This window comes from Larimichthys crocea, chromosome VII (genome assembly GCF_000972845.2).
Source record: "Larimichthys crocea isolate SSNF chromosome VII, L_crocea_2.0, whole genome shotgun sequence".
NCBI lineage: Eukaryota > Metazoa > Chordata > Actinopteri > Sciaenidae > Larimichthys > Larimichthys crocea.
Window position 1 is genome coordinate 21,335,660 of NC_040017.1, and position 12,380 is coordinate 21,348,039.

Below are 12,380 nucleotides of genomic sequence, written 5' to 3' on the forward strand. Positions count from 1 at the left end.
AAATTTAATGAGGTGAACCCTTTTTATGCTGTAACTATCTCTCTTATTGTAACATTATACTGATGTGAATTAGCTAATATTACAGAAATTTTGTGTTTCTACAAAGTGACAGTCACATTTTATGAGTTATGCGTTATACATTTACGACAATTAACATTATTAAATGTGAAAATAGTCTTTTTCTGTTTGCAGCATTTAAAACAAATATGAAACGGGTAGCACAAGACACATCTAGGAGTGCTGCATCTCTAAGAAAGCAGCAGCTCTCTCATTTCGTTTTAGTGCAGCCACAAGGGCACTGGACAGACACTTGATAATTTATGATAGTCTTCTGTTCAGTCAGGCAAACAAGGCACATGTATGAAACTGAAATATAGAAGAATACACACCAGTGTTTTGGTGCAAGGATTTAGGAAATGAATGAAAGAATCTTCCCTGTTTTCTACCAATCAATGGTAGGGCATTATGCTGAGGAGGTTTCCCTCCCAGTTCCAGCTCCACAACCAACCAGCAGGAGTTGCTAGTGCCGTGACAGGGATGAAAATCCTCCAGAGCCTTCCACCTGTGAACACGCAACAGCTTGAACGTTGTAAGATGTTTGTGCTTATACTTAGTCAGTTACTGTAACCGCATTGGGAAACAAATTTGGAACTGAGGGTGGTTAACCATGAATGTGTGACAGCCTGAGAGATCTGTCGAACAAGGCTATTGAGTCTATTAAGTCATTATATCACACAGAGTGAGGCAGCCGCCCTGCAGAGAACCCTCATCTTTGGATCAATACCTTTGTATCTTGTAACCGTCGGTGCGACGTGACCAGTAAACTGTTGAGTTTTGTGACGTTAAACTTACATCGTGCCACGGTCACCAAACACTGTACCTTCAAACCCTGCCAATAAATATCATACACAGTAAAGGTGACAAGTCAACCCTCGTCAGAGTCCAACAGTGCTTGGGCTTATGCCAAGAATACAACAGAGCTCGAGGTTACAGGGAATGAATGACTTCAAACAGTTCCCCACACACTATATATAGTACATATAGAAACCCAGAAAACATTGCTTTAATACTTCGCCTCAATAATCTGTCTCTGGGTTAAAAGCTGGTCAACTGTTCCACAGAAAGGTGAACCTGAGGTTTAGCAACTGGCTTATACACAGTTATAATTCCTAGCACCTAGGTATAGGGTTTCAAAAGGAAGTAAACAGTACAGTGCTTCTCAGTAGTCGACCCAAGGGACACACTGTACAGTACTTGGAAAACACCACAGAAATGGGGACGTGATGGTGTCCTGGTCCAAGCACGCTGTAACCGAGCCAAACAGAACAATCACATCAATCATCGGGACAAATCTTGTCCACACCCGGCACCACTAAGGAGTTAACTGTAGCGCTCCAGTGACCTCTGACTCAGAGATGGACTCTAATCCCCTCGAATCCTCCAGATACACCTCCTGTCCAGTGGGTGTGTCCGCTGGCTTCGGGAATTCTGATAAGTGCTCCGCTTAACTCACGATGACATCCCCTGTTAATGTTAGCAATCCAGTGCCCTCAATGAAAACACCTTCGAAATGATCATTTATAGCCTCTCATAATTCTGATCTGATTGGCTGGGGTGTGTGTAAAGAGATGTGGTCTGTGGTAGATAGTGTGAATCTCTCTGTGTTACACCCTCCTGGTGATGCTCTGCTGCAAAAAAAGAAAAAAGCTTTGTCGTGACTCTTTGTGTATTAGAAAAACACATGACTAAATACATTCCAGTTAGCAGTTGCAGACTGCTCCGTTTGAAGAGAACTGGCTGGCAAGATGGGACAAAAAGACATGTAAAAAATATGAATGTCACAATGCCATCTGTTACAAGTCCATTAACAACGGCAATATTTTTTCCCCCTACGTACTGCAGAGGCAAATGGTGTAATGGTGTAATGTCCTTACAATTACTTATTCATTTGGATCAATCACCACAGGCCGGCATGTGCTGCCCAAATAAAAAAGGTCAAAGGGGTTGTTAGGATCTCAGATTGCACCACGTCTTAATTATCCCCTCGTATAAAGTTCAACTTTTAATGAACAGACCTAAACAGCTTAGGGCTGAAGCCAACTCGGAATTTTGTGAGTCAAATGAAATTTGACCGTCTGATATTAATAGTCAATGATTTGTTACTGTTTGTCCACATAGACTTATCAAGCAACGCTTTACTGTAAAGAGTTTTGAATAAGGTTCGATGGGACATTCAGGATGACTGAGCTAATTTGAGCTAACTATGCCGACGACAGATCAAAAATATGCAAGAACAAACAAAAGCCAGAGACTTATGTCGTATTGAGTTGCTGTTGTTGTTGTTGTGAGCTTCAATGCAGAAGGCAAAAGATAACACTGCTCGAGTTGTCTATTCCTGAGAACAGTAGTTTAGAAAGCTACAGGAAGCAACAACAAGAACAACAAACCAATTTGTTCAGTGTTTAACGAGCCGACTGCAACAATATTAGGCTCTATAATCAATAATTAATTAATTGTCTGCATTAATTGTGCCTAGATTATTCAAAAGAGCCCTGAAAAGATTAACATCCTGCGTAAAATGATCCATGCGCTTCAGGAGCTGCATGGTTTTGCTACAAAATGAAAAAAGATGTGCCATGTAGGTTTCTTTCTATCTTTGGAAATTTCTATTACATAATTTTAGATTACTCTGCATGAATGAGGATGAAATGAGGTTAATTCCTATCCCCAGTGATATCGCTTTCTTTTCGTTCTGGTCCTCCTAAAAATCCTAATACTGAGACCTATAAAATATGATCAACTTGAGAATAATGTGACACTTAAGTGATCCCTGTAGCTGTGAGCTAATACTCTTATAAAGAGGCGATTATTATATATTATTGTTGCGTGAGTAGGCAAATGTCCTCTGAATGAGGAGTGTTTGGATAAAGAGTTTTGGTTTGTATGCAAAGGGAGGGGGTCAAAAGTGCAGGATTACTCATTAAACACTTGAAATCCTCTGCTTTAGACACACATTTTCACGTGTCAAATTATTATAAACAGGTTAAAATATACACCTGAGTGAGAGGCGTTGAAACAGCTCTGCAGGCTGCCCAAATATAGCCCATCTGTGGGGATCATTGACATCATTTCAAAGTGGATCCTGCACGTTGAATGGATCAAAAAAACTCTACAGCAGCTTTGGCTCCCCTGGAGACAGTGCACTGCCTTCTTTGTGTGATCTAATTAGCGATTAAAAATAACAGATTTTTTTTTTTTTTTTTTTTTGCTGAATGAGTTCTTTTTTCCAGAAGAATATTAACGCGTGTCACGACTTTGTTCGACAAATAGGTATCTCTAAGTTGCTAGAGAATGACGAAGCCTGTAGAGAAGTATAACGTTAGAGAGTGTGACACTATGCTGACTGCATAAAAAGAAAGCCTGGGGCAAAGCAATCCAAATTCTCCCTGCTCTGTGCATGGTAATGCATCCTATAGTGTTTCAATAATGAATGCACCATGATGTGCATGGATGCATGAGGACACACACACACACACATACAGCTTCTCTTCACACCACATAAAAGAAGCTGAGAGCCAAATCGTAGCCAGCAGCGTATTGCTTTATTACGGTAAGATGAGACATGGGCTCATTTTCTAAAAATCAGACATACTGAAGCAGGCTTGCTGTTAGGAGCTTCATTTGCTAGGACTTCTTGTAAATTGGTACCCAGTTCCTTCCAGCATGGACAGTGGTATGATTGTAAGCTCATTTCCTCTTTCGTGGGGGCTACATGGGCCACAGACGAGGCCGTGATGACTTAGTTTGGATCACAAGAGTCCAGTCTTTGCCTGTTTGTCCCAAATAAGACACACAAGAAAGGGAAGAAAGGGAGCCAGGAGGTGCTCTCAGTTCATAACAGCCTAAGCAAAAAGGGGAAATCAGTCTTTATTTGCAAGTGAATAGCCTAGTGAGAAAAGGTGATACATTTTGCCAAGTGCACCGAGCATTTACATGGCTGAAAGTGACTGTTCGGGGGGAAAACAGCCACGTGGAATGGCTTAAAGTTGTTTTCACCACTGTCAAGAGGGGACCGCAGCTTAAACTGGAGACCAAACGCCAAAATATTTTAGTCAAAGTAAATGATATTTATAAAGATCTCCTGCTGCTTAAAGCATTACTTGGGTGCTTAAGATGTACAATCAGAGTGTCAAGAGGTCTCGCCCATACGTAACAGATAATTAAGGCTGCAAAACCCCCGTCTTTTGTCAGGTTCTGTTTGACCCACACAGGAAACGCTCCAAAAGAGGAGAAAAGCCGTATAGTGCCTGAAGGTTCGCCAATCTAGGGTTACATGTCCACAGGGATGCTGTGCTCACATCATTGGCCTCTTTCTTCTTTTTAATTTGATGACTGACAAGGACATACTGTTCTAATTTCCTGATAGCTCTGAGATCTTAGCATGTTCATACCGTCACATGAAGTCAGTTGATTGCAATCGTCAGATAAAAAGCAACGTGTCTGAAGCAGGCTCTTGTCCGGTCGTCACACAAGATGTACACAATAAGCCTGTCTCCCGGGCCTCTCTGTGTCTCTCAGCATTTGCATTTAATCTGTTTCGTATTCTTAAATTAAACTGGATTAATATTAATCCCTAACATAAAACTCAACCCCCACAGGAATGGCATAAGGATGCTACCGCCACAGAGGCTAATCAATGGAAAAAAAACAACAAACCCACAGCCAGTGCCTCTTCTGTGAGCAAACCCTCAGGAAAGGCTGTTTCTGTCCCTCTCACAGAGCTTCACTGGGTCACGTGCACATGTAATGTCATCTTTTTAGTATCCTTAGGCAATGCATCTCCTCAACTCTCTCAGACCTGGATCTGTCTCATCCACTCCCCATCAGCGAAGAGTCAAGCAGTCCTAGCTGGAACAAAATAACAGCCTCTCCCTCTTGCTTCTGCTCCCTAATACTGGATAAAAACCTGAGCGTCTGGGAGATTTTTTTCTTTTTTTAAAAAGCAGCTTTAAAATTCCACGAAGATCACACAGCGTGATTTAAACAGAATGGGTCTTTCGCTGTTTCACGGTTAAGATGACTTGAATTTGTTGAAAATACGGGTCAGAATAGACAAGAATAGACTTAAAGCATGCACGGCTGACAGTTGTTTCCGAGAAGAATTGTCTTCTAACCCAGTGGTTGTCTTTTCCCATCATCGGCTCCACTCTGAGAAAAATTCTGGTTCAGTAAACATCCTCGAAAAGCTTAGCAGCGACCTGTCAGTCGATACTGTTCTTGGTGGGTTTAGTTATTTGATAAGACGAAACAAAAATCACAGAAAATGGAGGTGAAAAGATACGCTGGGCCTTTACCTAATGGACCCTTCTCCAAATGTGCCGGTGTCTGTCTCACTTTAATACGATTTCGCAGAGGACTGCTACTTCACTTGACAGCACCATCACCGCTGCGGCCTTGATAAGAGCTGGTTCCCACACCAAAACACTTCATAGCTCTCTCGCTATAAATGCTAAAATATGTTTTGCTGGTGTGATGTAGCTCAGTTTTAAGCAGCCCCATGGCATCAGTGAATTGATTGAGGCAGTGGTTAAGCAGAAAATGCCAAAAGAATCATAAATTTCAACATCTCGAACATGAGCATTTGATGTTTTTCTGTTTCACGTGATTGAATACCTTGTCAAAAAAAGAAGCAATTTGAAGGGATCGACGTGTGCAAAGAGAAACTGCGTGCAGGCATTTTTCACTATTTTCTGTCATTTCGGAGACTAAACGATCAATCAACCACTCAAATAAATAATAAAAGAGATTAAAAGTAAACATCAGAAGCAGCCTGGATATTGCATTTCCACTGCAACCTGAGACATAATTTGTGTCATTAAGCCAGAGACGTACTGTGAGTGGGTCTCTGCACTTAATCGAGTGTTCGTAATTGTACAAATTGATTGGCTATGGTCATGCAGGCGACTGAAGAGAAGGTGTCATACGTTAAAAAGACGTGACATTTCTTTTTTAGCACAGGGAGGGAACTGTATTTTGGTGGACCTCCCAAATAAATATAGGAGACACTGCTTGCAGCACATGATGATCTGAAATAATCACTTAATCAAGCTGTTAACCTGGCAGCCATTGCTGTTGGTGGCGTGGGTTTCCATCCTCATGAAGCTAACTCAGACAGAAAGACATCTGAAGAAGTCGGCCTGCAGTCACAGCCGCGCTTCCATCTTGCTTTGTAAATGGAGCAGCATGGAGGTACGTCATCGCTCCCACGTGATCTGACTGATGATGTAACACAGGCTATGTGAAACAATCCTTATGTATACTAGAGAGACAGGCAGAGAGAGAGCGGCAGAGAGAGATTTTGCTGTTCAAGAGAGCCATATGGCGAGATGCAGAGTTGCAGTTCGTTCATCAATCTCACAGGTTGAGGAGAATTCATGTCTTATCTTGCCAAAGGTTTTGCTTCATTTCTCTCACTCTGATTCCTGGAGGCCATATTTCATTTTCTGTCAGAGATGCGGCCTTGAAATTCTTCCGCATTCCAGTTATCAGTTTTGAGGAGAATCAATTAATAATTATGTCAAGAGGCTCAACAGGCCCATAGAGCGTGCAGCCGGAGCCAGAGAGGAAAAGGGAAGCTGGCTAATCCCTCCCAACAATCTCACTTCAGTCAAAAATACTGCAACTGTTCCACATAATCATCTCTTAAAGGATTACTATTTTCTTTTGGTTTGCGTTCACCTACATAAGTGGCACATAAAAAAGGACTACTCCTGACATTTGTACAGAGCGCTGCAAACACAACAAATGTAGATTCAATATGTGGAAAGAGTCAGTTTATTAAAAAAGGGAGGAAAGCTCACAATGGGGATGATGCAAACTCAACAACACGAGAATCATCCAAGCACAGCTCCGCTGCATCCATATTCAGCACAACTCTGTTAACTCTGTCCACTTTCTTCTCCATCTTACATTTAAGTTCATGCTTGTTAGGGTATCACGATGCAGACCACACTCCAAAAACCCCTACTCCCTTCCCTAATTAAAGCATGTCGAGTTAAATCGTCTGGACAGAGTTATCGACCAGAATTAGCTTAATGCAGATAAGGTCGAGAAGAAACAAGAAACAGAAATGCCAAAGACACGTCTGACAACATTAGGAAAGTTTTATTTTTCCAGCTACAAAATGTCCTGTTCGGGGAAATATCCACAATTAAACAATTAGGGGATCCTAGACATTTTCATCTTCATCCAATATGGACGGCCAAATTACACAACAGTTAACAAGATCCTTCATTTGGACAGTTTCCTAACTGTAAAAAGAAAGGACACAGAATAGAGTTTTTGGATCTCGTCTAATGCTTCCATTAAATTAACAGGTTTTCTCAAAAATGTTCACAAGTAGCCCATAATTTACTACGGCGTTTTACATCATGGGGAGGAAAATTGGTGGAGGATATGTCGCCAAGTGTGTGCACGTGTGAAACGTATTAGATTTGGTTGAATTAAATTACGGCACAAAAGGACTGAGTGAATCCGGTTGGAAATGTTCATTTCGACATAAAATGTTCCAATAAACCCAAGAGAGAGTGCATTACCATGACAATGCAGGGAGGGCGTCTTCCTACGCTGCCTGAGGAACACCCCTGCACATACTGGACTGCACATGAAGGATTAAAAAGGACTATCCTATGAAAAAACCCTGATCCTGAGTGTAGCTTAAGAGTACTGGTTTCAACAATAAGCGCCTCACACATGCCAAATTACAGATTTTAATCTAAAAAAAAAAAAACACACACACAATTAGACTTACATAATGACACATTTCACCCAACTTAGAGGATCTAGCATTTCAAAAGCCTTTATCGTGGCATCTGATTACATAACGGATGATTCAGAGTAGAAGTTGTGCTGGCTTGTGTGCATCTGTGTGCCAGAGAACAGATAAAACAACAACAACAACAACAACAACAACAAAAACAACAGAGACTCTTGATGCACTGTATGCAAGCAGGCACCCATTGTGATGGCTTTACACCTGTGCACACGGACAGGTGCATATTTTTTTTTTGCACAATGTACCTTTAACTGAGAGACAGTGACTCAACCCAGAAGGCGGTGTATCTGTGTGTGTGTGTGTGTGTGTGTACAAATACAAGGAGCCCAGCATCTTCATCATCATCATCCCCCCTCCTCCTCCTCCTCCTCTCCATCAACAACATCCAAGCTGAGACCACTATATAAATAGATCAAAAGCCACATTTCCATTCACAAATACACACATTAAAAGCAGCATGTCCTTCATGGGTAAGGAGGGGGGGTGTTGAGGTGGGGGTCATGTTTTATTTAATGCACAATAACGCCAAGTCAGCGCGCACACACACACACACAGGCTGTGTTTAAACCCCAGTGAGTGAGTGAGAGTGTGTGTCCAGAGAAAATGGTACCCAAACACATTAGCAGCAGCAGCAGCAGGCTGTCTTTACTTAAAAAACACATCCCCCTGGTCGCCACTGAGCTAATTAGCAGCAGTCGCAGCACCGTTACCGCTGCACCTGCTACACAGAGCGGCTTGCCTGCCCGCCTGCCCGCCTGCCTCCCGGCGGAGGGACGGAGAGGGTCGACCGGGGGAGGCGAGAAGGTTCAGGAGAAGGGTGAGCAATTCAAAACATTTCAAGAGTGATAAATAAATAAAAATAAATAAATAAAAAGAGTCTTCTTACCTGTGCAGCCCACAAGAAGCAAGGCTAGGAAAATATCCCTCAACTGGACCATCGCAACTCCCCGAGTAACGTGAACGTTAAACGGCGTAGCTAACGTTTAAATCTCCGCTCCCTCTCTCTTTCTCTTTCTCCCTCGTAGGTGTTGCCCTCGGGGTTGTCCTGCCTTGTCTTAGCAACTGTTCATCCTAATCTGCTGCTGGTATTTCTGAGCTGCTCGGTGATAACTGTCGCTGATGACAAGCAGAAGCGGGCAGAGATTAGCGGTTGATGAGCGCCAGTGCTCCGTTCAAAGTCTGACTGACAAGCAGAGCCTGCGCACACGCGGGGATCAATCCGCGCGGGCGGACTAAGAGAGAGAGCGAGATCCTGTTAAATAGTGCGCGAGGGTTTTCAAAGGAGAGCAGTGTCCTCGAGGGGAAACCCCCATTCATGAATCACTGAATGAATACATTAGAATGAAAAATAAAATGTTTCAGTGTATCATATCGCACCACATCAGGCAAACTATAAGAATAAGAAGAATAGATCTTTATTGTCATTGTCACAGGTACAACGAGATTGAAAGTGCTTCTAGTCAGTGCAATAAAATCCTAGCATTAAAGTGACTAGTGAGTGTTAAAATAACTAGAATAAATAAGAATAAAAATACCTGAGACATTAAAATGTACTAAAATAAATAAAATTAAACATATGCTAAAATCAAAATAAATACTAAATATGCTAAAGGGAGCATACACCTATAACGTAAAACATTAAAACATTGTGCACATCATTTTTTAACAGCATTCACAGTGGCTATTGCAGTTGGATAAAAACTGTGTTTGAGTCTATTTGTTGTGACTCAACAGGGTGACCAGGGTGTGAAGTGTCCCTTATGATGTTGTGGGCTTTCTTGAGACAATGGGATCTGTGTAGGTCTTCCAGTGCTGGGAGAGGGCAGAAGAATATATTATGTGTACATACACCTGTTTACACCTCTGTATGTTTATTACCTGTTATATACCAACATGTATGTCTTTGTCTACCTCTCTACAAGCTGTTAAACCCTCACAAATACTATAGTTATCTATTTATGTGCATCTTGTGTCTATATATTGTTCTTATATTGCAATAGTCACTGTGAATGCTGCCAAACAATGATGTGCACAATGTTTTAATGTTTTACGTAATGGGTGTATGCTCCTTTTAGCATATTTAGTATTAATTTTGATTTTAGCACATGTTTAATTTTATTTATTTTGGTACATTTTAATGTTGTTTTTATTGTTTTTATTTTGTTTGTTTTTTACCTATTGTTCTCGTTATTTATTATCTACTGTAAAGCACTTTGGTACACCGAAAGGACTGTTGTAAAGGGCTGTATAAATAAAGTACATTTACATTTACATTTACATAATGTCTCAGGTATCTTTATTCTTATTTATTCTAGTTATTTTAACACTTACTAGTCACTTTAACGCTAGGATTTTATTGCACTGACTAGAAGCACTTTCAATCTCGTTGTACCTGTGACAATGACAATAAAGATCTATTCTTCTTATTCTTATTCTTCTAGTTTGCCTATTGCACGTCTTTCCGTCCTGGGAGAGGGATCCCTCCTCTGTGGCTCCTCCTGAGGTTTCTTCCACCTTTTTTCCCTGTTAAAGGTTTTTTGTGGGCAAGTTTTTCCTCACTCGAACCGAGGGTCTAAGGACAGAGGGTGTCACTCCCTGTACAGATTGTAAAGCCCTCCGAGGCAAACGTACTTTGTGACTTTGGGCTATACAAATAAAATCTGATTTGATTTGATTTGACATACATTTACTGCATTACTGCACATCCTACTTACGTACAGTTGATTCGTTCATTCATATTCATTCATTTATTACCGCTGTATTATATTTCATTTTATTTTATTTCTTTTATTGTATATATCATGCTATACTCCTATATTTAAACGTCTGCACTATTTTGTCTTGTCTCAGTTTTTCAATTTTATTTGAGTTTTTTGCTTGTGTTAGTCTTTTTGTATGAGCACTGTTGCATTGTTGGAGAGAAGAAACTATTTCACTGACTCATTTGCTGTTACTGTTGTGCATATGACAAAAAATAAGAAAATTTATGAAGGGTTTATGAGCAGTGGCTGAAAAAGTATTCACATATTTTACTGAAGCAAAAGAGGCAATACACAGTGTAGAAATATGTTGTTACAAGTAAAAGTTATGCATTCATCATTATGCAGAATGGCCTGCTACAGAATCATATACATTATATTATCATTTATATGTACTTTAATATTGCAGCTGGGAAATTGTACATAAGTACAGTACTTGAATAGCTTTAATAATCTGTTTAGCTTTATAGCTCAGTTATATATTAGGAAACAATTAGTCAGTTAATCAAACAGTCAAGCAACTCAGCCAGCGAAAAAATAATTGTTTATTATAGCCCTAGTTGTCTGTTTGTGGGGAAAAAATCCCTTAAATCTCACAATGTCGTCTTGGCCAAACATTTATTTATTCAATGTAAAGCATTCGTTCACCAACATAGAAAGGATAAAACCGAGGCAATAGGATTTTTTTTTAACTGGCAACCACACGTGTTCTTATTAATAGTTTATACCTGATCCAGAAAGCTTTAGTAAATTATTTATTATTAATTGAGTGCTATTATATAACTGCTGTCACCAATAACAATCAGGGCCATGGCCAGGACTGAGGTCATGAGTCTTTATTCTTCCAGGCAGCCCACCAATAACTACATTTTTGTATTATGTACCAAAAGAAGCCTGTAATTATATTTTCATTAATATTTTTTACAGGTTGAGTGTGAAAATATCCACATCACCCTGGAAAACTCAACATGGGCAGTTTCATTATAACTGTAGAATAGAAACTTCCCAGAGACAATGAGACACGACCTCTGTGTCCTCGGTGATGTCTACAGTCCTGATGATAATGATAGAAGCTATTCAGTATAAAGGTAATTTTGCAATCAGGAAATGTCAGGTACCAATTTAAATCTGTAATTTCTATCAAAATACTTCATATTTATCTTGATGCCGCACATGCGAACAATGCTGTGTTTTTATCAAAATACTGTCAAAGAGTGTGAAACAGAATGGAACTGCGAAAATGAAAGAAGAAAATACATGAAAACCACAGCTATCGCCTCTTCATACTTTTATAAAGCACTGCTGTGAGTCAAATACCCTCTCCCGACCCCCCTCGACCTCACCAGTGACCAAAGAGAGCCTTACACAACACACTTTTATTCAGGCTGTAAAGTGAATAGTACCTCAGAGAACAGAGATGCAAAGGAAGAGAATGCTGTTTGCTTGCACAGCAGGGAGGAACCGCAGCATTTGGCACCCTAAGAGGGCGGTTTGCCTTTGATTTGCACTGTTGGCCAGGAGTGAGATGCAGTGTGCCAAAATTTAATAAACTCAAATCAATCTGTGGGCTGGCTAAAAATGTATTGTGGTCAAATCTTGCACATTTTGCTGCAACCCATCCTTCTACAGCAATTCCCACCAAACATACCACTGCAGGGAGTGTGGCCCCTAAAAATGTTCATATGACACTTCTTTCCTCTTTTAACCACCCATCCACTAAAAACTGACTCCGGGAGGCATGAGAGAGAAGGGGAGCAGGGAGGTAAGCAGGGTGGGTTTAGGACACC

At 40.6% G+C, this 12,380-nt stretch overlaps 1 protein-coding gene across 12 annotated transcripts in view; it reads right to left on the reverse strand.

Annotated features, from left to right (window-relative positions):
* The window catches only part of ncam1b (neural cell adhesion molecule 1b), a 66,990-nt gene extending 57,919 nt beyond the window's left edge, over positions 1 to 9,071 (reverse strand). For 6 of the 12 annotated variants that reach the window (XM_010736689.3, XM_019266350.2, XM_010736688.3 and 3 more), the window contains exon 1: positions 8,721 to 9,068. In XM_010736689.3, the coding sequence (XP_010734991.2) occupies positions 8,721 to 8,772 (52 nt within the window). In that variant the 5' untranslated portion in view covers positions 8,773 to 9,068. Of the gene's footprint in view, positions 1 to 8,720 lie in introns of all 12 variants that reach the window. The other 6 variants (XM_019266349.2, XM_027280454.1, XM_019266353.2 and 3 more) reach the window with 2 other exon arrangements.
* Between the last annotated feature and the right edge of the window lie 3,309 nt (positions 9,072 to 12,380).